This window comes from Dasypus novemcinctus, chromosome 5 (genome assembly GCF_030445035.2).
Source record: "Dasypus novemcinctus isolate mDasNov1 chromosome 5, mDasNov1.1.hap2, whole genome shotgun sequence".
NCBI lineage: Eukaryota > Metazoa > Chordata > Mammalia > Cingulata > Dasypodidae > Dasypus > Dasypus novemcinctus.
This window is the reverse complement of record NC_080677.1, coordinates 60,181,773-60,207,719: the sequence shown is the minus strand read 5'-3', so window position 1 is coordinate 60,207,719 and position 25,947 is coordinate 60,181,773. Positions and strand designations below refer to the sequence as shown.

General features: G+C 35.5%; 1 protein-coding gene across 1 annotated transcript in view; it reads right to left on the bottom strand.

The window, feature by feature from the left end:
- Positions 1 to 25,947, bottom strand: part of PEX1 (peroxisomal biogenesis factor 1) — a 59,178-nt gene that overhangs the window by 27,271 nt on the left and 5,960 nt on the right. Inside the window, exons 3-15 of the mRNA XM_058296975.2 lie at positions 24,243 to 24,326; positions 23,946 to 24,060; positions 23,084 to 23,847; positions 19,486 to 19,605; positions 17,260 to 17,383; positions 16,908 to 17,014; positions 15,945 to 16,027; positions 14,675 to 14,807; positions 7,182 to 7,278; positions 5,815 to 5,985; positions 4,171 to 4,325; positions 3,016 to 3,205; positions 2,640 to 2,806 (exon numbers count right to left, since the gene is read on the bottom strand). Coding sequence (XP_058152958.1) covers positions 2,640 to 2,806; positions 3,016 to 3,205; positions 4,171 to 4,325; positions 5,815 to 5,985; positions 7,182 to 7,278; positions 14,675 to 14,807; positions 15,945 to 16,027; positions 16,908 to 17,014; positions 17,260 to 17,383; positions 19,486 to 19,605; positions 23,084 to 23,847; positions 23,946 to 24,060; positions 24,243 to 24,326 — 2,310 coding nt within the window. The remainder of the gene's footprint in view (positions 1 to 2,639; positions 2,807 to 3,015; positions 3,206 to 4,170; positions 4,326 to 5,814; positions 5,986 to 7,181; positions 7,279 to 14,674; positions 14,808 to 15,944; positions 16,028 to 16,907; positions 17,015 to 17,259; positions 17,384 to 19,485; positions 19,606 to 23,083; positions 23,848 to 23,945; positions 24,061 to 24,242; positions 24,327 to 25,947) is intronic.

Genomic DNA, 25,947 nt, shown 5'->3' with positions numbered 1-25,947 from the left:
CCGCCACCTTGTGGGCTATATAAATGGATGCTCAATCAAAGACAGGGGAGTAAATACATGGAGAAAGAGAACACAGAACAGATACACAGGAAGAGAGAGTGCTCCATTGACATGGCCTTGGGAAAAGAGATAAGCCTGATAGTCTACAGCTGACCTTGTGGAGAGAACACAGCAGAGCCTGAAAAGAAATGAGCTGTGCAGAGAGAGAGGAACCTTATGCCAGCCTACAGCTGAGATCAGAAGAAGCTGGGCCCAAAGAGCCTTAAGAGGAAAGAGGAAGGCTGAACCCTCACATATCGGAAGACATCTTGCATCAACACCTGGCAACAGACTTTGGGTGAGAAAATACCTCTTATGGTACCTTGAGTTGGACTCTTTAGGGCCTTGTGACTGTAGGCTTCTACCCTAAATAAACACCCTTTATAAAAGCCTCTTTTGCAGACTAATACAGGTGCTAGGAACCAGGTCAGTGAAACCCTGGAGCTTCCCTCCAAGGGCCAACAGTGCTGCAGCATGCTGACTGTGTGAAGGACATACCAAGTGGAACAATAATTGCCAGACTGATGTGAGTAGAACTTAAACAAATACTATTGGCATTATGGCCTTCTCCCATGGATAGACAACATGTACGGTATTGCAAATCTGGAGCTTAGATCTATTAACTGCAGCTCAAAGAGGAACTTGTGCATTGATTAGTATTAAGAACTATACCTACATGCCTGATGAGTTTGATTATATCTGTTCTATTCTAGATCATATGCAGGAGAATACTGAACATGGTAAAAGTCTTGGTTAACTTAATTCATTTTTTAAGTAGTTAATGAACGTGCCTATATGCAAAAGGAATGGCCCTCTCAAGTACTGCCTTTATTTTGCTTGCCATATGCTTATCTTGTGTTGCCTATGTTGTCTTTGAAAGTTTATGTCTAGGCCAGTGTCTCTCCTTATACCTCTCCTAGCTGTCCTAAGCATAAGCTCTACCATAGGAACTCGGGTTGTTGTTGGGTTGGCAGTTTATACAAACACAGCATATCTACCACAGTCTCTCATAAGAGTTAATCCGTAGCATAAAAGAACTCCAGGAAGAATGCTATTTCCCATCAACTTTGGGAGTATGCAGCCACTGAAGACATCTGATCTTTCTCACTGTTGTGGTCCAGTATGTCATGGCTGGCCCCCTTCTGGGGCCTGCTAACCACCATCTTCTTTATCCTTTTAGTAGTACCATGTGTCTTCAAAATTCTAATTGCATTTATTTCTTCCAGAATCAATGCCTTCCAGAACAATATATTAATCATGCAGGGATTTCACCCAGTTCCAGTCATGGTACCAGACCCATCTTCCCTAAACCTCAACAGAATAGCCAAAGGATTTTACATTCTGTCAGGCAAGGCCTACTCCCCTAACCAGCAGGAAGCAGCTGTAGAAAAACACCCTTCAAATCCCTCTTAAGAATAAGGGTATAGGGAAGCAGATTTGGCTCAACGGATAGAGCATCCGCCTACCACATGGGAGGTCCAGGGCTCAATCCAGGGCCTCCTGACCTGTGTGATGAGCTGGCCCACATGTAGTGCTGATGCACACAAGGAGTGCCGTGCCACGCAGGGGTGTCCCCTGCAGAGGAGAGCCCCATGCACAAGGAGTGCGCCCCATAAGGAGAGTCACCCAGTACGAAAAAAGTGCAGCCTGCCCAGGGTGGCACTGCACACGTGGATAGCTGACGCGGCAAGGTGATGCAACAAAAAGAGACACAGATTCCCATTGCCACTGACAAGAATACAAGTGGACACAGAGGAACACACAGCGAATGAACGCAGAGAGCAAACAACTGGGGGGGCAGGCAGCGGGTAAGGGGAGAGAAATAAATTTTAAAAATAAATCTTTAAAAAGAAAAGGAAAAAGAATAAGGGTATAAACTCTCTGAGGGGGAGTTGAGGCAGGTTAGCGAAGGGAATAGAGGGAAGACAAGTCACAGCTGAGACCCAAGTCACAAGCTGAGACCTGTTAGAGAACATGGCCATGAAACTCCGCCTGGAGACCCCCTGCTCCTAAGAACAAACCTGAAAAGACCCCACCTAGACCCTGGCCTCAAGGTCCCATTTGGACCTCTTTCTGGGGTCAAGGGGAAGCTCCAGATACCTCCAAACAACAGGACTCCCCATTGGCCCCTTGAGAGCTAACAGGTAGGGCAAGCAATCAGAATAGCAAACAGCTGGGCCCCTTCCCAATATTAGGAAGGGGGAGGAGCAAAGGTCTTAAAAAGGCCTAACATGGGGCCCCAAGTACATGACTCATCCTGTAGCATGTCCACAATCTACATCTCGGGTTATGCACTTATCTGTTTTCTTGTTTCTTAATAAATTCTTTACTCTCTTGCCTCCCCACCCATCCCCCAAAATATATTTAATATAAATGACTCTAGATTTCCTTATAAGTTTGTTCTGGGCAAGGAGAATAGCAAACACATTTAAAATCTGTTAGAATAACTAAAATAGTCCTAGCCATTTACTTAGTCACTCAAAGTAAATACTTGTTGAGTAAAACTGTGATCAGGCATGCCAAACAACACATAAAGCCAAAGCTAATGATTCAGTGGTTCTTCTGGGAACAAATACTTATTTATATATTTTTTCTTGTACCTTGGCTGGTAACTGGATAGTATCCATGAGTATCTGCCGAACTTCATGTAATCCACCAATCTTATCCCAGCCCAAGTCTCTAGGTTTATGAAGGCTTACATTTCGCAGAGATGCAGGAGTAAATCCTTTGAGAGCTTTTTGGAAGTCTAATGTCGTTAAAACTAATTCTGTTTTTTAAAAAAAAACACACACAGAACTTCTTTTGGTAGTCACATTGATTTTTTTCAAAATTTATCACCATCTTAGCTGGAGATATCAGTTTATTTTAACCCAAGTAATGCTTATTCAACTATTTAAATGGAATGCCTTACTACAATTATACTTCTCCACAATGGAAAAAGGATCACCAAGTTTAGGTTTTGATAGGAAAACATACCTTCTCTGGTGGAAATACTCTGACCAGAGAGATGAGAATGTATGGCTCGATCTACAAGCACTGTAAAATCTCTTGCTACAAATCCTTCTGTTTCTTTAGCTATAAGTTGCAGGTCAAGATCAGTGAATTTGTTCATATCACAGTCCAGCTTATTTTTTACTACACTATGCAGAATTGCACATCTTTGTTCCTAAAGAAAAACACAACATTCAAACTTTCATTTTACTCAAGTGTAAATTTTAATACATACACTTTGAAAAAAATCAGGCTGACATAACCTCTAGTAACAGAGAGTAGACTGGTGCCTACCTGGAGAGGGAGTTGCAGAGGGATGCATTGCAAAGGGGCACTAGGAAATTTAGGGGAGGAATGCAAATTTTTGTTACTTTAATTGTGGTGATGGTGTCATGGTGCATACATAGGCCAAAGCTGATCAAATTGCTCATTTTAAATATATCATTTATACTTCAATAAAACTGTTTAAAAATTAAGACTGACAAATAATTGCATTTCTTTCTCCACTAAGAAGGATTTTTAGTAACATATGGTTTCCTTTAAGAGCCTTTTTTGTTGTTCCTTTAAAACATTTCTAAAAGCATACTGAATGATCAGTATCACTACCATTCTGCTATACTTAATAATAGGTATAATACCTTTGTTCTTCAATAAGTTAATTAGCACAAAGTCTGAATATTTAGTGACTTACTTAATGAGACTATTTAAAATATTCTAAATGAAAATTTTAAACAAGAATTTATTAATAAAACATGCTTCTCAGTCCCAGAACATACTTCTTTGAGCCCATGGCCACTAAAACCATCACGAGCAGAGCCTCACGGGGGACTATGAGCCACATGTGCTAATGAAAAAATATGTTTAGTCAATTTTTAAAAAGACATTTATCTGCCTTTCTTACTGCTCTTTGTCATTAAGAAATGTTGTTTTCAAAAAAGCCATTTTCTTGGAAAGTACTTAGAAACATGTCAGATGGTTATAAATTCTAATTTTTTATCTTGTATAATATGCATTGATTATTGATTTTAAATATCCTTAAGAGAATAAGCTTAGTTTAAAGCCATAAATTATGAGTAATATTGAAAAATAATTTTGATAAAGAGGGACATACTTCAACAACATTCACAAATAGTATCTTACCTGATTAGGAGGATGAATATGTTGGAAGCACTGAAATATGTGAATTCCTTGGGCAGAGACAACTAAAGGATGTAGAGAATGTTGAGACTGGCTTGTGGCAATCAGTGCAACCAAACTTCCCATGGAAATAAATTCTTTTATCATATCATTCAATGCTAGAAGTAAGCAATATTTCTTTATTAGTATAATATAAAGCTTAGGAAATATAAACATGAAAATTTTAAATTGGATATTCATTAAAAATGATGATAGCCTAAAGTTGAGCATTATGGTAGAGTATATACAATATGGTTCCATCATACGTTTAAAAAATTCATTCATTCATCGATTTTTCTATTGAGAACCTAATATGGGTCAGACTAGAATTAGTCTAATGACTAGATTAGGAGGCAGGATAAGAGATACTATAAACTCAGTCTGCACACTCAGCTCACTGTCTAACTGAAGTTTCCTACTACTGTATCTTATATAGTAAATGAAGCATAAAGAGAGGTCGCTGAAATGAATATTATAGAGGGATAACTTTCCATATTGTGTTTTGCTTAAAGTTCACGTTCCTATGACTTCCCGATCAATCTCTTTCTACTCCCAGGTCATGCAAGTTTGGTTGGTCTGAGAAATTTAGAAAAGAAACAGGTATTAATGTAATCTGTTTCAGATTTAGAAATTTGTAGCACTCCCTTAAATGCTAGGCTAAGAAGTTTTGTGGCTGCTGTAGGGTTCAAAATTTAAGCTTAACGCTAGTTTGTAATAAACCCAAGCTACTGTGTTTGCATTTAGTATCTATTTCCACTCTCAAGAAATGTAAGCACCCCCTCTCCTCAGTTCTATCCTGGCATTCTAAGCTACAGGCAACTGACTATTCCCCAACATACTATGCTTCTTATACCTCTGCACGTCTGCCTGGAGATCACACTTCCTTCACTTCTTCACTTGACTAAAATCTACTTCTCCATCAAAATTCAGGTCATTATCAACTCCTCCAGGAAACATTTTCTAATAACTCTTTACCTCTACCCCTAATTTAGGTTACATGCTCCTATAGTACCCTATATCTATTTGTAGCAAAGCACATCCTATTACTTCTTAGTTATGTGATGCTGGCCAAATTATTTAATCTCCTTGAATTTCCATTTACTCATCTATAAAACCAGAAGAACATTTGCATGTAAAGGACAAAGCAATCCCCAGTCCTAAAAGGACTGTATTTCCCATTGCTGGAAATGATACCTGGTAGCTATCATTATTATTATCATTATTTTGTATGATACTGTTTTTTTAGTTTTCTGTCCTCTTCTAGACTTTGATAATACAGGTTTATGCACAAACATTTAATAAATATTTGTCAAATGAACCAAAACAAGAATAAATCTGTTCTAATTAAACAATCCCTAATAAGAGTAGGAGAATAAAAAGGTCTCAAAAGATTAATTGTAAAGTTGCAAAATTTTCACAATGCTCCTGCATGACCATTTTGCTAATATAAGACCATTGTAGAACAACCACCAGAGTCCTCAAAGGCCACACAAAACTTGGCGTGTGTTGTGTAAAAACTTCTCTGTGAAAGTATCCATTTACCATTAAGACTAAAAAATGCTGCCTGACAAAAGAAAAAGGCCATAAACCAGTAGGTGGGCACGTTACCATGTGCAAGTCGCAGGCTCTGAACCGTGTCAGGACTGTGCTCATGCTCAGGAAGGGCAGGCCGTCCAACAATAAGATCAAGATCGTCCAACAGAACAACAGATGGCTGCCTCCATACTGCCTCTCTGAAAGCCATCTCTAGAGTTTTCTGTATATTTTCAAGTCTTTTTCCTAAATATAGAAGATATGAAATGGTTTCAGTTATTTTAGAGCTAGGCAAGTTCAGGCTGCTGCTTTGAAATCATTAGAAAAGCTAAATATTGATTTAACAATGAAATTTGGATCCATATTTTGTTAATAGGACAATCACTAAAACTTGTTAATCATTAACATGGTTCAATTAATACAGCCTCAAAAGACTCATTAACTGAGTGCCAAGTTTCCCAAACTTTAAAAGGGAATATGGTACCACAGTTTCTGATTACATGTATTTATACATACCCAGCCTCACTCCACAGAGTAATTCAGAGAGCTTACAACAAAAAAGTAAAATAAAAGTAGGATATATGAAAATGCAAATGAGAGTGGGGATTAAAATTCAGGTAAAACTGAACACAAATATTGCTGCTTCAAGAGCCAACAATTGTTATAATGGAATCACAGGTTTGGCTTCTAGCTTCCTGGTCAGTTACAGAGTTTTAATTTCCCAACAGTAAAAACATAAAGACTTGCTGTTACTAAATAAAAATTTTCATCTGCGGCTTCAAGTCCAACTTAGAGATAGACGGTGTCTCTACAACCGCCTCTACAGCAAATGAAGTAACGGGTTTCTGGAGGCTATTTCTTAGTTTCTTATAGAACGCTAGCTATAAAAACAGAGTATAAAGACCAGTTGGAACCACAGGATGGTGGCAGCCAAGGAAAAAAAATTAACTGCTCAAAGTAAAATCTTTCTAATCATATTTTTTTTTATTGAAAAGAATTTTTAAAGTAGAATTTTTAAAGAAGAATTTTTAAAGTAGAAAAACATATACGATATATGGTGAATTGTATTTCTCCTTCTTATTGCTGTCCACAGCCACCTACTTTCCCTCCCCTGAGGCAACCACTCTACCAGTTTTCCATAGCAATTTAAATATTTTATACCCATTAAAGTATATTCTAAATACTAACTTTCACAGAGTGATTTCCAGTATATTCTACAAAGGTTATGGCTAGGAAAAAAAAGGACTCCATAAAATATGGGGAGCTTAAGAAATTTTACCAAAGAGATTGAAAAGCCAAAGATTTAAAATGTTTAAAGAATTTCAATGGCTAAATGATAGACCGAAAGTTAATGGTTAGATGTATTTGTATTTATTAGAGTAACAGCATAAAGCATTTCTATCAACCAAAAGGGATTATACAGAGTTTTACCATATTCATACCTTGTAAAGCTTTACAGTCAACTATTTCCACATGCGCATCTAACATGTCAAATGCTTCTTTACAGATTGCCTTGGCTAAAGTTGATTTTCCACTCCCCTAGAAAATAATTGTTTCATAAGATATTCAATCACAAACGCAGCTTCTGTCAATGTGGCAACACTACAATTTAGTCTCTTTGTCAATACGTATATACCAATCTAGCTGCTGTGTAGGATATGCAGATATTACTAAAATATGGCTCTTCCTCCAAGCTATTAATATAGTAGGAGCTGACTATATCCTTTAGAAAGGACATTCTTCATTATAGTGAATAGAAAGGAAATACAACTCTAACTAATTTTTATAATTTGTTAAATGGTCATTAATAATTAAATCTTTTATCTTCACAAAAGTAACAACTTTTGTTACTAGAAGAGAATTTCTAATGTGAACATTAAAATTTCTAGAAAATACAACTTATTCTTATTTAGTTAATGAAAAAATTATAAAATATATTATCTACTTCCTTATTTAAAATTAACTATAACTTTAATTAAACAGTTTCTTAGTGATTCAGGGTCATTACTGTGACACCAATTAGTGTATAGTACAGCCCTCAGGGACAAGGTGGACAAAACTGTTTATTTTTATATAAACTGACCCTAGACTACATAGGGTTTTACTCCAATATGCACTTTTTTTTCCAATTACAAGCTTTGCTTTTTAAATTATAAACATAATATGTAAAAATACAAAATAACTGTAAATAGTAGAGAAAGGTTAAAAAAAAAAAACTTCCAGAATCATCCTGCCTCACAGAAACAACCAATGTCAATTGTTTTGATGTATCATCCTTCAGATATACTCCAGTCATATTTTATGTAAATTTTTAAAGACAGGATAATAATAGTCATGTAAGGTTAAAATCTGATTTTTACTTAACAGTAAATAATCATCCTCTTTTTATGTCAACAAATACAGAGCTGCATCAGCTCCCTACTACTCTCCTACTATGGAATGTATTGACAACATTTTGTTTTGGTTTTTAATTTATTCCCTCCCCCCACTGTCTGCTCTCTGTGTCCATTTGCTGTGTGTTCTTGTGTCCGCTTGCATTCTTGTCAGAGGCACTGGGAATCTGTGTCTCATTTTGTTGTGTAATTTTGCTGCGTCAGCTCTTCATGTGTGTGGCACCACTCCTCGGCAGGCCACGCTTTTTTCGTGCGGGGTGGCTCTCCTCACAGGGACCACCCCTTGCACGTGGGACTCCCCTATGCGGGGACACCCCTGCATGGCATGGCACTTCTTACACGCATCAGCACTGCATGTGGGCCAGCTCACCACACGGGTCAGAAGAAAAGTTCAGGACCAGATGGCTTTACAGGCGAATTCTACCAAACATTTCAAGAAGAATTAACACCAAAACTGTTTAAACTTTTCCAAAAAATGAAAAGTAGGGAAAATTATACAACATATTTTATAAAGCCAACATCACCCTAACACCAAAGTCTGATAAAGACACTATAAGAAAAGAAAACTACAGAGCAATCTCTCCATGAACAATGATGCAAAAATTCTCAACAAAATACTTGCAAATTGAAATCCAACAGCATATAAAAAGAATTATACATCATGATCAAGTGTGTTATATTCTTAGTATGTAAGGGTGGTTCAATGTAAGAAAATCAACTAACATAATACACATTAACAAATCAAAGAGAAAAAAAACACACAATCATCTCGATTGATGCAGAAAAGATATCTGACAAAATCCAGCATCCTTTCTTGATAAAAACACTTCACAAGACAGTTATAGAAGGAAAGTTCCTCAACATTAGAAAGGTCGTGAAAATCCCACAGCCAACATCATACTCTATGGGGAAAAGTTGAACGCTTTCCTTCTGAGACCAAGAACAAGAAAAGGATGCCAAGTGTCAACATTATGCCGAAAGTTGAAGCTAGAGCAATTAGACAAAAAAAAAAAAAAAAAAAAAAAGCATCCAGAGCAAGTAAAACCTCTCACTTTTTCACAGATGATGTGATCCTATACTTAGAAAATTCTAAACTATCTACAGCAATGCTATTAGAGGTAATAAATGAGTTCAGTAAAATGGCAGGCTACAAAATCGACATCCAAAAATCAGTAGCATTTCTGAACACTAGGAATGAACGAACTGAGAAAATAAAAAAAATTCCATTTACAATAACAAAAAAAAAGACACAAATATCTAGGAATTAATTTAACCAGGAATATAAAGGATCTTTATTCAGAAAATTATAGAACACTGCTAACAGAAATTAAAAAACACCTAAATAAAAGGAACCAATAAAAATTCTAACAGACTATGCTATAGAAATAAACAAAGTCAATTACCAAATTTATCTGGAAGGGAAAGGGGTCCCAAAGAGCAAAAAACATCCTAAAAAGAGAAGAGCAAAGTCAGAGGACTCATGCCTCCAGATCTTGAAGTGTATTATAAAGCAACAGTGGTCAGAACAGCATGGTATTGGCATAAAGACAAAGAGATCAATGGAATCAAACTGAGTTCAGAACTAGACCCTCACCTCTATGGACCAATGGTTTTTGATAAGCCTACCAAGTCCACTTTTCTAGGACAGAACAGTCTTTTCAACAAATAGTGCTGGAAAAACTGGATATCTATAATCAAAAGAACGAAAGAGGACCCCATCTCACTTCATATACAAAAATCAACTCAAAATGGGATCAAAGACGTAAACATAAAAGTCAGGCCCTTAAAACTTCTAGGAGATAATGTAGGGAAACATCTACAAGACCTTGCAATAGTTAGGGGTCTCTTAAACCTTATACCCAAAACCCATGCAATAGAAAAAAACAGATAAATGGAACCTCCTCAAAACTGAACACTTTTGCACCTCAAAGGACTTTGTGAAGAGGGTAAAAAGGCAGCCTAATCAATAGGAGGAAATAATTGGAAAGCACACATCTGACAAGGGTCTAACACCCACGGTATATAAAGAGATCCTACAACTCAACAATAAAAACACAAATGATCCAATTAAAAAATGGGCAAAAGATCTGAATAGGAATTTTTCTAAAGAAATACAAATGGTGAAAAAACACATGAAAAAAAGGTTTAACATCACTGGCTACTAGAGAAATACAAATCATCAAAGTGACAATGAGATATCATTTCACACCTACTAGAATGGCCATTATTAACAAAACAGAACTACAAGTATTGAAGAGGATGTGGAGAGATATGAATGCTTATCTATTGTTGGTGGAAATGTAGAAAGGACAACCAGCATGGAAGTCTATTTGGTGGTTCCTAAGGAAGTTAGATATATCCACCTTGTTACCTGGCAATACCGCTACTAGGTATATATATCCAGAAGTACTGAAAGCCATGACATGAATAGATATCTGCATACTAGCATTATCCACAACTGTTAAAAGGTGGAAACAACCCAGGTGCCCATCAACTGACAAATGGATAAACAAACTGTGGTATATACACACCATGGAATATTATTCAGCTATAAGAAGAAATGAAGTCATGATGCACATGGCAGCATGGATGAACTTAGAGGACATTATGTTGAGTGAGGCAAGCCAGGCACAAAAGGACAAATATTGTATGACATTGTTATTATGAACTAAATATAATGAGCAAACTCATGGAGTTAATAGCTAGAATATAAGTCATCAGAGAATAGAACGTGGTTAGAGAATGGAAAGCTAAGAATTAATCTTTGCAGAATTGGTAAAAAGTTGTTTGTAAATGTTTGGAAATGAATAGAAATGGTGAAAGCACATCATAGGATTAGTAATTAGTAAAGCTAACATATGGGTATGACAATGGTTTGGGTTTGTTTTTTGTTGTTTTTTTTGAGTAAGGTAAATACTCTAATATTGATTGAAGCAATGAATGTACCACTCAGTGACTATATCAAATGTTACTGATTGTACACTTTCGATAAATTCTATCGTTTATAAACCAAAAAAAAATAGGGGTGCTGGTGGAAAAATACACACAATGTAAGATACAGACAATAGTTAGTAGTAATACTCTGATGATGCCCTTTGGTAATTTGTTATGAGTGTTTCAAGACAATCCAAGTTATTTGTGGTGGAGTGACATATGGGAGCCCTGTATGATGTTAAGCATGTTTGTTTTTTAAGTTTACAAATTTTACTTATTGATTATGTATGTTCATGTACAAATGATATACTTCAACAAATTGTTTTTAAAATGAAAAAAAAAAAAGGATAATAAGGGAGTACTACAAACAACTCTGCAACCCTACATCTAACAACTTAGAAGAAAGAGACAAATTCCTTGAAAACCACAAACTACCAAAACTCAACTAAGATGTAAGATTACCTGAATAGTACTATAATGATTACAGAAAATGAATTTGTAATTAAAAAGATACCAAATGCATAAAGATAGACACAGAGACCAATGGAACCAAACTGATGGTTCAGAAACAGACCCTCATAGCTATGGTCAAGTGATTTTTGACAAGCCTCTCAAACCCAGTCAGTTGCCACTCAATGACTATATCAAATGTTACTGATTGTACACTTTCGATAAATTCTATCGTTTATGAGCCAAAAAAAAATAGACAGTCTATTCAACAAATATTGCTGGGAGAACTGGATATTCATATCCAAAAGAAAGAAAGAGGATTCCTATCTCATACTTTATGCAAAAATTAACTCAAAATGGATCAAAGACCTAAATATAAAAGCAAGAACCTTAAAGAAGAAAATGTAGGAAAACATCTTCAAGACCTGGTGGTAGGTGGTGCATTCTTAAGCCTTATACCGAAAGCGTGAGCAACTAAAGAAAACATGAATAAATGGGACTTCCTCAAACGTAAACAATTTTGTGATTCAAAGGACTTCATTGAGTAGGTGAAAAGGCAGCCCACTCAATGGGAGAAAATATTCAGAAACCACATATCCAATAGGGGTCTGATTTCCATTCTACATAAAGAGATCACCCAACTCAACAATAAGAGCTTGCAATCCAAATTTAAAAATGGGCAAAAGATTTAAACAGACATTTCTCCATAGAAGAAATACAAATGGCCAAAAAGCACATGAAAAAAAAATGTTTCATATCACTAGCTATTAGGGAAATGCAAATTGAAACAGCAATGAGACAGTTTCTCTTTCCACACAGAATGGCCATTATTAAAAAGCAGAAAACAATAAGCACTGGAGAGGAACTGAAGAAATAGGAACACTCCTTCACTGGTGGTGAGATTGTAAAGTGGTACACTCTCTGTGGAAAACAGTTTGGTGATTTCTCAGGAAGCTAAATATAGAACTGCCATATGATCCAGCAATTCCTCTACTAGGAGTATACCCAGAAGAACTGAAAACTGTTACACAAACGAACATCTGCACACCAATGTTCAAGCGGTGTTATTCACAACTGCCAAAAGATGGAAACAACCCAAGTATCCATCAATCAATGAATGGATAAAATAAGGTATACACGTGTGATGGAATACTATACTGCAGCAATAAGAAATGAAATTGGGGCATATATAATAACATGGATGAATCTTGACAACATCATGCTAAGTGAAGTAAGCCAGACACAAAACAACAAACATTGCATGGTCTCAATATGAACTAAATATGAAGAATAAACATATGGAGTTAAAACCTAGAGTATAGGTTATTAGGAGATAAGAGGAGGGTTGACAAGGACTACTAATGCTTAATATATGTAGAAGTTTTTTGTTGTTTTTTTCTTTATGTAGAAGTTTTAATTAACTTTTCTGTAAAAGTATGGAAATGGATAGAGTTGATGGTAACACATTATAGTGAGTAGCAGCTAGTTTATAAATGGGATTGTGGCTGAAAAGAGTAGTCTAGGGATATAAATGTCAATTGAAAGAAAGTGAAAGAATAGGGACTAAATAACACAGTGAACTCAGAGGTGGATGAGAATTGTGGTTGATGGTAGATACAAGAGGGTCCTTCTATGAGCTAGAGCAGATGTACGTCACTATTGAAGCGTGGAAGGAATGGGGAGAAGCATGGTAAAAATACAATTGGTGTGAACTATGGACTGTGGTTAACAGCAATACTGTAATATTCTTGCTTCAACACCAAAGATGTACTGTGTTGATAATTGGGGGTAAGGAAAAAGTGTGCCAAGTGTATACTATGGATCATGGTTGGTGTTAATAGTCTGATGATATTATTTTATAATCTGTAACAAATATCCCACCACGGTATGGTGTGTTAGTGAAGGGGAGTTGTATGCGAATTCTACACATGTGTATGACTGTTTTGTAAGTTCACAAGTTTTACTATACACTTAATTGTTTGTGTGTTTATGTATGAATGATATACTTCAATAAAATTTTTAAAAATGGAAAAAAAAAAAGATACCTCCAGGCACAGATATTTTCACTGGAGATTTAAACAAGCATCTAATAGGACAACCACCACACCATGGAGCCTAGAGTGATTACAACTGAAAATGGGAGGATTGCATCCAGCATCCATGTGGAATCTGAGCCTCCTCTTGACATAGAGGTGCAATGGACACAACCAATCCAATGTCCACATAGAAGAGGTGGCATTGGATTGGGAAAAGTGGACATGGTGGACGATGGGTATGGGGAAAGGCAGGAAGAGATGAGAGGTGGAGGCATCTTTGGGACTGCCCTGGATGGTGCTTCAGAGGTAATCACCGGACACTGTAAATCCTCACAGGGCCCACTGGATGGAATGGAGGAGAGTATGGGCCATGATGTGGACCATTGTCTATGAGGTGCAGAGGTGCCCAAAGATGTACTTACCAAATCCAATGGATGTGTCATGATGATGGGAACGAGTGTTGTTGTGGGGGGGAGAGGGGGGGTGGGGGGGTGGGGTTGAATGGGACCTCACATATATATTTTTAATGTAATATTATTACAAAGTCAATTAAAAAAAAAAGATACAAAAAAAAATAAAATAAAATAAACAAGCATCTAATAAAGAATTAATACCAATTTTACACACTTTCTTCCAGAATTTAGAAGAGGAAGGAACATTTTGCAATTCATTTTATAAGGCTAGTATTATCTTGATCATCAAAAGCAGACAGACAATATAAAAAAGAAAACTACAGAGCAATATTTCTCATGAACCTAGATGTAAAATCCTAAACAAAAAATATTACAAACTCAACAATGTATGAAAGAATAATACATCACAACCAATTGGGATTTATTCCAGGTATGCAAAGCTAGTTTAACGTTCTAAAATCAGTCAATATAATCCATCATATCAACAGGACAAAAGAGAAAAACCACATAATCCTAATACTTGATAGAGAAAAAGGACAGGGAGAGCATCCATCTTACTCATCACCACTTCCCAGGCACTCAAAAATATTAGTGAATGAATGAATGCTTTTCATTTCTTGTATTAACAACCCAGTATATCAGATTATCAAAACCCAAAGAAAATTAGAAGTTACTAGCTGGTGAAAATTAGCACATTTTTATAACATACTTTTTCTCCTGTAAGTAAAAGGGCTCCATTCCTAAGTCCCGCCACAAGAGACATCAGCTGCCGAGAAAAAGGGCGCCCCAGGAGGCTGTAAGTGATGTGTTCCATGGAGGACACACCTAAGGAATTCACTCCTCTGCAAAATATATAAATTGTTATGTGATAAAACACTGAAGCAGAATAAACACTAGCTATAAAAAATCCTTAATCTTTCCTTTCCAGTCTAATTAATAACTTTTTAAAAAGTGTATCAATTAATATCAAATTTGACTCACAGCTTTTGAAATTAGTTTTATTACTTTCCAATATGTACAGTAATTAAAAATTTTGCCCTAATAAGAATCCTTAATGAATTTGTCTTAACAACACCCCACAAAATGTTTTTTGGTTTGGTAATTAACATAATCATATACAGATGCTTTAGAAGTGGTTAGGAGACTTGACTACTTTCTTTTAAATTAAACACCACTATTGAAATCCAGCTTCAACCTGTTGATTTTACAAACACATACTTCAACTTACTTCTTCCCTCTAGTAGCTAGCTGATTTCTGATAAATGAAATATCATAAATTCCTAAAATTAGAGTCTGAACTAAAAAGATTTCAATTTCTAAAATTAGAGTCTGAACTAAAAAGATGTTAATGAATATTATGCTACATTAAACATTTTTGTTTTCTTTTACTAAAGCTTTTAGATTATATTATTACAGGAAATTAAATCACTACTACTATAACTGCCAAAAGTCCCTGTGAACAATTCCAAGAGGTAACATTTGTATGATTCTTATATTGTATAAGAAATAAATAAAGAAGAGGTTCTTATTTTAGATTGGTCTGTCTTAAAAAACACAAATAATCCCAGTTATTACATTAATAAGATAGTGAAGGAATAACTTAATTTGAAATATTTTAAAATATTCAACTAATGTTTCTGGATTTAACTTTTAAAATGTAGTTATTGGCCCTAAGAATTATTGTTAAATCAAGCACATATAATCCAGGTCATATCTAGTTGCTTTCTTCCCACAAATCAATTCTCAATGTAAAATTTCTAATAAACTTTAGACTTTTAGTTATCTAAGAAAACAAAGTAAATTACTAAGCTAGGTATGAACTGATCTAAGACAGAGACAATCCTTGAAAAAGCATCTATTAATGCATTAGTAAGATTATTCCTTGAGATTATCATCTTTAATGTTTATATATAAAAACCCTGCCAGAGATAATATTAAAACCTGTCTGTAAACATGCTACTTTGGCCAATACTTCTTACCCCAAGGAGTTCAGCTTTAAAAAAGGAAGAATAAAGTCAATTTCCTCACTGTTTTCTTCTTTTACCAAAGGATCTAGAAGGACCTACAGTAGCAAGGAAAAATCAGTTTTACATTTCAAAGTTTTTTGCCTGTTTTTCTTGAGTCCCAGGAACATGAATTCATGATTCTGTTATACCAAAGAGAAAAGATAGAATGTGCATGCAAGATCAATACTTAAAACAGACTTGACAATAACAATTTACTCATTTAGAAAACAGAAATTTTGATGATCTACAAGCAGTAAAGAATATCAGCTCCTTAATATATTCCATTGACATATCTTTATTTGCAATTTTGATATGTGTCAAATACAGTATTTTCACAATTTTTAATTTTTATCCTTTCTGAATTGTATTCTTTCAATTCCATTCCAGAAGTAATCAAACAATGCCTAGTTCTAAACCACTGAAATTCTAATTTACTAGATCATTCTTCAATTCTATAATGACAAGAATGAATATCCAAAAAGACCATTTTAAAAATACATCTGGAAGAAAGGGGATCCGATAATATTTGTGAAAAGTTGAGAATTTAATAACAGTCAAAATAATATGGGTTGCATAGCAAAATTGCAAATAAAAATATGAATTTTAAAAATTAAACCTCTAAAACTGAGTTTTCCTTTGTTTCAATACTAGAAGAACTTTAAATCATGATCCATTTGCCAGTGCACACAATCAACTGCATTCTTAAAACTTAATTGTGCTAAGGCACTGATTTTACATTTATGATAAACCAATAATTGGTACAGATGATTTAAAGATTATGGAATAAAATATTTTAAATCAAGTTATTCCTTACTTTTACCATTTGAGTTTCTATTACACTTCAAGATGCAAAGATTTATGAGTAAATTCATACTTTATTATCAATCAGGTGACAAATATTACCTCATTCAACATTCAATATTACAAAATATTTACTTGTATTGTGGTCTTCTGAAGCAGATGGGTACTCAATAGAAAAACATTTTTTGCTTTCTCTCCTTTTTCCCAAGAATGAACTATATTGAGAGAAAACTCCTTCAACTCTATTGAAAAGAAGGTAATAAATGTGCATTAGTATTGAACCTAGGATGAAATAATTTAGAAATTTAAATATCAAATTTACTTAAATATAAATAAAGACAGCCTCAAGATTGTACTTTCTTCAAAATGTGAAATCAGCTGTTAAATTATGTTTCACTGTTCACACTTTACAAGTTGGAGAAACAATTAAGAATATTATTATTATCTTAATAGAAAAAATAGCAAAACAGGTAACAAATTTACCTACCATCTTTAATTAGCAGCTTAATATGTTCTTCCTCTGATATTATCAAAGGAAGCATAGTGGTAGTGGACTGCTGTAACCATGAATAGAACACAGCTTTTACATCTTCTTCACTTATGTCCTTAGGCTGCCAAAGGAAAGGAAAGAACAGTATTAATTATCCTAGTACCTGATCTTAACCTTAACATTATTATTTCAATTCCTTGTCTTGGTGATAAAATGTAACTCTTACCAAAGAAAACCAGTGAAGGATGTTCATACTTTATAGGCAGAGATTCAGGATTTGACATTACAATCAGTATGAGTACTTTGTAGCCTGAAGAATTTTTTATGCAAGTGGCCACATGTTAAATGTTCCTTTTCTTCATGTCCAGTGATAAACATACCATAATTTGGCTAACTCAGTAACAATTCCAAGCCCCTCCTTCTTTACCTTTTTTTACTATAGAGGTAGGAAATCCAAGTACTCAATTCCCAGCTTGGATCTCTGTGTGTGTGCATGTGCCTTTATAATGGTCAATGGCATGCAGCCAGAGGAAGGGCTTTTCTTCCTAACTAAAAAGTAGAGAAACCCTGTAGAAAGAAGTCATTTGCCTGTACCTTTCCTTCTTCTGCCTGGAACACAGACATGATGCCAGCCAGCAAATATCTTAAGTCTGAGAGGAGGGAAAGCACAGGCTAAGGGTGGTGGAAAGGAAATACCAGAATTTCTCCTTGATGACAAGTTTAAACAACTATTAGCTCCTCTATACTTCTTCGTATATGAGAGGAATAAACCTTTTTATGTTTAAGCCACTGTTCCTTTTTTTTTTTCTGTTAGAGCTGACCTCAATCCTGACATACCCATGAGTAGTTTAATGGATTCTTCAAAAGGTATGAAGAAATTATGGGAAAAACACTGCTAAATTTCAAAGCTGTTAAATAGTAATTAAGACTTTTGAAATCTACTTGAAAATAAATAGGAATAACAAAAATTTAGATTGGAAAGATGATTAATATCTGCCCAGAAAAAGAGGTCTCTATTTTATCATTTCTCAAACCAGTCCTTGCTTTTGTTATATCATTCTTCATTGACAGTCAAGCTGAGACCTGCTAATTAAGCTCTGTTCAAAACTGATTGTTATTAAAAGCAGGCTAAACAAAGAATGCATCACTTTCCCATTCTTAAAAATACAGAAATCTTCATTACTTCTTTGGATATTATTGGGCAATGGATTAAAGATCCAGAGGAAATCACAAAATGAAAATAGGAACAATTTTAAATCAAGAACTTTAGACTCAGAGAGGAATTCAGATTTCCTCTAGAGTTAAACATCCTCATATACCAAATGATATAAATCATAGCCCACAGAGATCTACCAAAGGTCATAAAGTTTCCTGCATTTGCTTCTCACTACCAAATGCAACTCTGGATAAAAAAGGAATTCTACAGTAATAACCCATCATTAAGGCATAACAAAAGGATGAGATCAATCTAATAATGAATGTACATTTGTTTTATTAAAGAATCTAATATTTGAAAAATACCAAAATCAATAATCAGAAAGTTAAAAACAAAACTACAAATCATTGTGTACTGCAAAACCAATGTATTAAGTACCCAATTATATACCGTTATGGAAATGGCATTTATTCTATTCATTTTTTTCCCTCTCCAGTCACATAAGTTATCTTATCTGGTGTTGGATCAACTATAAAGTTCTGTTTAATTGGTTCTTCCATGACACAATGACCATCATGAGCCTGAGGATCCCAAAGTACCATCTGAATTATCAGAGAAAGATTCAATTACATTTGGTATTTTTGTACATACAAGACAGTAATTTTCCTGTATTATCATTTTCTAAGAACTGGTAACCCAAATATAGTAGAGATGATATTTTATTAAAGGATTTTTAATAAAGTTCAATATCTCATTTTCTGACCAGTTTCCAAAGAATTAACTGAGTAGAAAAGTATAATAGCCTAGTGCTCTCTTAGGCTACAATATTAACATTGAAACAACATGGAAAAAATTAAAAAGAAATTATATGGCTGTAGCAAAAAATCAGTCTTTTACAAGTCAAAATCACTCATTTCCATGCTAAATATGTATAATACATGTATTGCTTATTAAAGACTTATCTGCCCTTCCAGCAAAAAGGAATACAATATTCTTAAACTTAAGCAACTTTAGAAATTTTACAATTCGTATAAAAGAATTTCAATATAACATAAATTTGAACTCACTAAGTTTTCTCTAGGCTGTAATTTTAGAGATCTTGGAATTTTAGGGGTCATTTCCACTGAAGTTATTCTAACTACAGCATGCATTTCTATATTTAATCTCTTTCTCAGGTCATCTGGAATCTGAAATTAAAAAATAAATAAATAAGCAGAAAAGTAAAGTTCAAAACTTGATTTTTAAAATTCCATACATAAATATTGATAAAAACTTCTATAAATTCAGGTGAAATTACAAAAGCTATCAGTTATTCATAGTATAACCATATGGATATCCAGGTATTGTTACACAACAAACATTTCATTCATTCATTTTACATTCTCTTTAGAATTAGTTGCAAATGGATGTACTTGACTCTATCCACAATAATAACCTTTTAAAACTGTGGTACAATTAAACTGAAGTTAAATGTAAACTTGCTGGGAAGCAGATCTGGCTCAAGTGATTGGGCTTCTGCCTACCACATGGCAGGTCCCAGGTGCAGTCCCCAGTGCCTCCTGAGAAGGTGAGCTGGCGCAGGGTAGGCGTGGTAAGCTGACACAACAAGATGTCACAACAAAAGAGACACAAAGAGGAAAGACAATGAAAGACACAACAAACCAAGGAGCTGAGGTGGCTCAGGTGACTGAGTGCTGCTCTTCCACGTGGGAGGTCCGGGTTTGGTCCCTAAGGAGAAGACGAGCAGACAAAGAGCACCCAGCAAATGGACACAGAGCAGACAGCAACCATAAACAGCAAGGGAGTGGGAAAGATAAAATAAAAACAATTTTTAAAAAATGTAAATCTGTCATAGTTCAGCAATCTTCTAAAAAAGTTGATCAAAGCTAATCACTGATGATCTGAAACACAGGTCCCATTAAATCCAGATGGAAACTTAATTTAGGGAGCCCAAGTTGGTCAAGCATTTGAGCACCTGCCTCCCACATGGGAGGTCCCAGGTTTGGTTCCCAGTGCCTCCTAGAAAAAAAAAGCAACAAGCAAAAACAAACGAACTAACAAATGAACTAACTCAGGGGAGCTGATGTGGCTCAGTGGTTGAGTACTGGCTTCCCACAAACAAGGTTCCAGGTTCAATCCCTGGCCCCTGGGACCTCAAAAAAAAAAGAAAGAAAAGAAACTTAATTTAAAAGGCAGAACAACATTTCTCACTCTCATTAATGTAAAAGTTAAAACTTAGATTGTGATGATGGCTGCACAGCTCTGAGAATCTACTAAAAGCCACTGATCTGTAAACTTTAAATTGTATCTCAATAAGAACATTAAAAAATTTCTCATTCCTTTGTAAATACTGGTAAGCACTGAAGGACATAAAGAAGACTTCACTATCTCTGTTGATTTCTAAAAACCAGGTATAGATATATTACTGGTAGGTAAAAGACAAAATAAAAATTCTAAGGTATATATTCTGATCTAAAGACTAAGAAATTTAACAATAAAGCCTCCTGCTTAAAAAAAAATCACCTTATTTCACAGGGTAATAAAGGCTCAAATCAAACTAACTCATTAGTTTTATATATTCCCAAGTAATCTATTTTGATTAGGTCAAGACTATTTGAGAACCTGATGGCAACTGCTGTCACACCTCATTGCCTATGGCTTATCAACTTGAAAAGTAGGGTGGGAAGTGCAGACTCTTCACTACTACCATATCTGGTCCCCAGAACTCTACCACTGACACTTCTTAACCCCATCCTCACAAGGTAAGGAAATGAAAGGGTATTCCTGCCTAATGACGGAACCAAAATAGAAACACACAAATCATGAGGTCAGTGTTAGAGATTTTAAATTCAAGGGTGCAGTTAATTCCCCTAAAAGAGTTAAGAGAAATTAACAAGACAGTGGTCTGGGGCTTTAGAAAATGATGTAGGCCAAAGAGATTAAAATTTCCTAAGTCACCTACATAAAAGTGGGTCTCCTTTTCTATATTTAGTCTCTATGCATTTCTATATTTAGTCTCTATGGGAGGAAGAGAGATCTACAGAGGAGACCCACTTCTCTTACTGCTTTTCTTCTATTTCCTTAAAGTGTCCTCCCTCTTTCACTATGAAAACTCACTTCAAAACGGTCCAAAATTACACTTAAATGAATGGACTGGTGATTCATTTCACAGAAAACCAGCACTAAGATTCAAGGCCAATATGAGGTGGTTGAACACTCGTTCTAATTCCTGTACCAGTTACACACAAGTTAAACCCTGATACTAGCAGGGCCGTCCAATCAAGATGTCATCACAGGTAGCAGGAAGGCTAGCTTCTGCCACGGGTGTCACCCTATACTGCACGTTTTCCTCAATACAAGTTTTTCCTTTGCTTTCAAGCCTTGGGAAAAATCTTTTGCAGGCATTTAAGATGTGAGGCCTTGTAGGGCACTCCATGCTGAGCATTGACTCTAGAGCCAGTCTGCCTGGGTTTGAATCCTAGTTCTATCACTTACTGGCTATCACTTACAGGCAAGCAATTTTGACATCTCTTGGCCTCAATTTCCTTATCTATAAAACGGGGGGGGGTAATAATAGTACCTACTTGTTCAGGTTATTTTGAGGATTAAAGGGGTTAATATGTGTTTAGTGATTAAAACAAAGCCTAATGCCCAGTATGTGCTACATAAGAGCTGATCTACTTACACTGCTAGAATAAGAATTCTTCTGGGGTCAATATATATGTAAGTAGGAAGATATATCAATTTTAAGAGACAACTATAGGAAGGTATTAAGGGGTATGGGAGTTTTCCTTTTGGAGTAACGAAAACACTCTAAAATAAAGGTGATAACAGCACAACTGTGATGAAAATGAGAGCCACTGTGGGTACATTTTAAATGGTTTGTACAAAACATGGGACTGTTTAACACAAGGAATCCAGTAGGAGAAGATGGATGGCAGTTAACAGGACAAATACGAGAATGCTCTCTCATGAACTATGACAAATGTATAATACTAATACAGGGTGTTAATAATTTGGTGTATTGGGGGAAAATGTAAGATACGGGCTGTAAGTACTAGTAATATTTTAACAATTCTATTTCATAGTTTGTGACAAATGTTTTACAACAATGCAAGGTGTCAGTGGGAGGTGATGTATGAGTGCCTGTATGATGACATGTACGTTTGCTTAGTACTTTTACAACTTTTACTATATACTTACTATTTATATATGTTCATGTATGAATGATATGCTGCAATAAAATTTTATTTAAAAAATGCAACTAATTCAGGAAATAAGTCAAAAGGGAAAAAGCAAGTTTATAGTGCAAATGATAGAAACCCATAAAGTACTTGATATACACTTGTTCACTGACTAGATGTCATTTCCTATAACACATCTTCATTAAATAAGATATAAAACTGAGGTCACTGCGGCAAATGGTAAGGGTATACCTCACTGTACCAGTCCATGCTTACTTAGTCAGGAAATACACAATCTGTACACAAACGATGACTTCACCCAGCCCTGCTATTAGAAATGTGTTCCCCCTGGGGACTTTTAGACAGTTTCTTATTATAGTCGTTTTCAATTTATATATAAAATGTTATTCTAATTCACAATTTTGGGAAGTTAAAAGCAACATAAAAATATTGTCCCCTTAATTATAAAATTTACACTAACCCAGACTTTCCCAAGATGGAGAGCTTCTACATTTTTGGTGTATTTTTTGGCATTCTCCAATTCTTCAAGTCCATTCCAGATGACTTTTAGCACACAGGTCTTACCAGTTTCTTGACTATAATCTGAGCTACCTTGTTTATGATCTAGTGGTTCTGCCATCTGCTTCTCTTTTTCAGGTGACAGGACATTTTGCTTTGTTTTACTTTGCTGTTGCTTTGGAGAAAATAGTTTAACTAGCTTTCCATAGGTCACAGTAAAATTGGGCTCCACCTCAAAATATTCCTGGTCCCAAGGAAATATATGAATGGCACGGTGCTTCTGAAACGCAGAAGCTGCTGATGTGTTACATACACTGGGAGGCTGAGATTTACATACTCTGAAAATATTATCTAGAGGAACCACCTTTGACTGCATATTTTTGAATGCATTCATTTCAGTTAAGCCCCAGGATTTCTCTTGTGTTTTTTCAGATCCAAAAGAAAAAATGCTTCCTATGAGAGTCCATAAACTAGGTACTGATGAGTCCATTGTAATCTCTGACTCTGTTCCATTAGACCCAGTGACTCCCACAGAATTTGACTCAAGTTGGTTGATTTGCAGTTCTTTTGTTATTCCTTCTTGATTTCTTCCATAATTATAAAATTTTCCATATGCAGCATCTGTTTTTGAAAATGTATTCTCTTTGGCCTGGCGTGTCTTTGGCTGAATAAGGAGTTTGGTGTCAGTTTCCAGCCTTCCATAAGTGGCAGGTGGCAGTAGTGCAACTGTGTAGGAAAGAAAGCTCCTTAGTGTACATCCACATCTCTTTTGGACTCAGTGCTATGGAACAGAGTAGGACAACAAATATTACAATAGTACCTACCAATTTGGATAAATATGTATGTTTGTTGATCAACCCAAACAGGAAAAATGGCTTTTGGGAAAACTATTCGAATCTGATCCAGAAGATGCTGTTCAAGGAAAGAGGCATGCAGTTCCTAGAACCAACAGAAAGATCAGCTCACTTTACAATTGACTAATCCATGTCTAGCAAGGAAATCTCAACTCATTCTTAAAATTCAAACTACTCCAGGACATACAATAAAGTCCAGAGAAGATAATTTTAAAGATACTGAGTATCTTAATCTTCGATAGGCTTATTTATTTATTTATTAATTACCAGTATCTCCCAGTCATCTGCTGAAAGGGGTTCCACCTCAACTTGTTGACAAGATACCACATGGGAACATGGCTTGAGAAATACCTGAAAAAAATAAAAATTTGAAAACTATCATCATAAGATTTTCTGTATTCCTAGAAAATAAGTAATTCTCTCTTTAGGTAACTCAGTGGTTTATGGATATACTGTCTTTCATTTGACAAATATTGATTAAACATTTACCCTAAGCTCAGCCTTGATAAACTAAGTATTTTAGGAAAAATTGTTTCACAATTAATTATAAAGGAAAATATATCCTAGGACAACACATTTTTCAAAAAAATAACGATAACCATTAAAAAATTTAAGTATGAAATATAAGAAATGGCAATGTCATCAAGTCATAGTTTGAGCCACTAATATACTTTACTATTCCTTTTTTTTTAAAGATTTTTTTTTTAATTTATTTCTCGACCCCCTAAATTGTCTGTCCATTCGCTGTGTGTTCTTCTGTGACCGCTTCTATCCTTATCAGAGTCACTGGGTATCTGTGTTTCTTTTGTTGAGTCATCTTGTTGTGTCAGCTCTCCGTGTGCAGAGCCATTCTTGGGCAGGCTGCACTTTCTTTCGCGCTGGGCAGCTCTCCTTACGGGTGCACTCCTTGCACATGGGGCTCCCCTACACGGGGGACACCCCTGCATGGCAGGGCACTCCAGTACTGTGCATGGGCCAGCTCCACAGAGGTCAAGGAGGCCCGGGGTTTGAACTGCGGACCTCCCACGTGGTAGGCGGATGCCCTATCCATTGGGCCAAGTCTGCATCCCTACTTTATTATTTCTAGGTGTTTTGCAATCATTGGTTATATAACTAACATCAAACCATGCTGCTTCTAAAAAAGTGAAGAACACACTGAAATTGAGATCAGAGCCAATTATTTAGAAGTATATCCTACACAGCTAAATATTAAGTAAAACAAATGTCCCCTCACTCCAGTCTGGATATATGAATTGCTAATATTTCAAGAAGCTGGAGTCCACCATCTTACTTTCTTTTCCCCTCTTCAGGAATTTCTAAAGGACTAGAATAAAATCCAAAACCACCAAGTGTTAAATGCTCTAAGAACTCCTTCCTTCTCTGCTCTTTGTGGGTTTTAGCAGAATTCCCCAAGTGTCTTACCTTAGACTCCCCACTGTTTCCCTTCAGTATCTCCCTTACTCCCTGTCTGAATGGGATTCTGAGGAAGAACAAAAGCAGCTCCCTCCCACAAAAAGGTATGGAATCCTGGGCCAGGTGATGTTTCCTACAGCAAAGTGCAACGCACACAAGAGCAAACTATAACTTGCTCTGCAATCATGGGCAAAATACTCCATTTCTTGGGGTTTGTAAAGCATGAGGCTAAATTTAGTTATTTCTAAGGTCACTTTGGCCCTAAAATTTTAATACCCTAGCAAGAATTTAAAGTAAGCAAGGAACTACTGCTAGGTCTATGGATTTCTCATCAGTGGCTTATTCTCATTATCAAACACATGCATGAACAAAATTAGTCTGTGTTCAAAACTAAAAGATGTGGAACTCCTACACACTGTTGTAGGAGATTGCTAAATAGAGAGCAATTTAGTCCCATCTATCAAACCTTTAAATGTGCAGTCCCCTAGACCAGGCAACTCAATTTTTAATAATTCATTCCATACAACTGTGCAAAAATATATTAGTTAAGAAGTTCAAT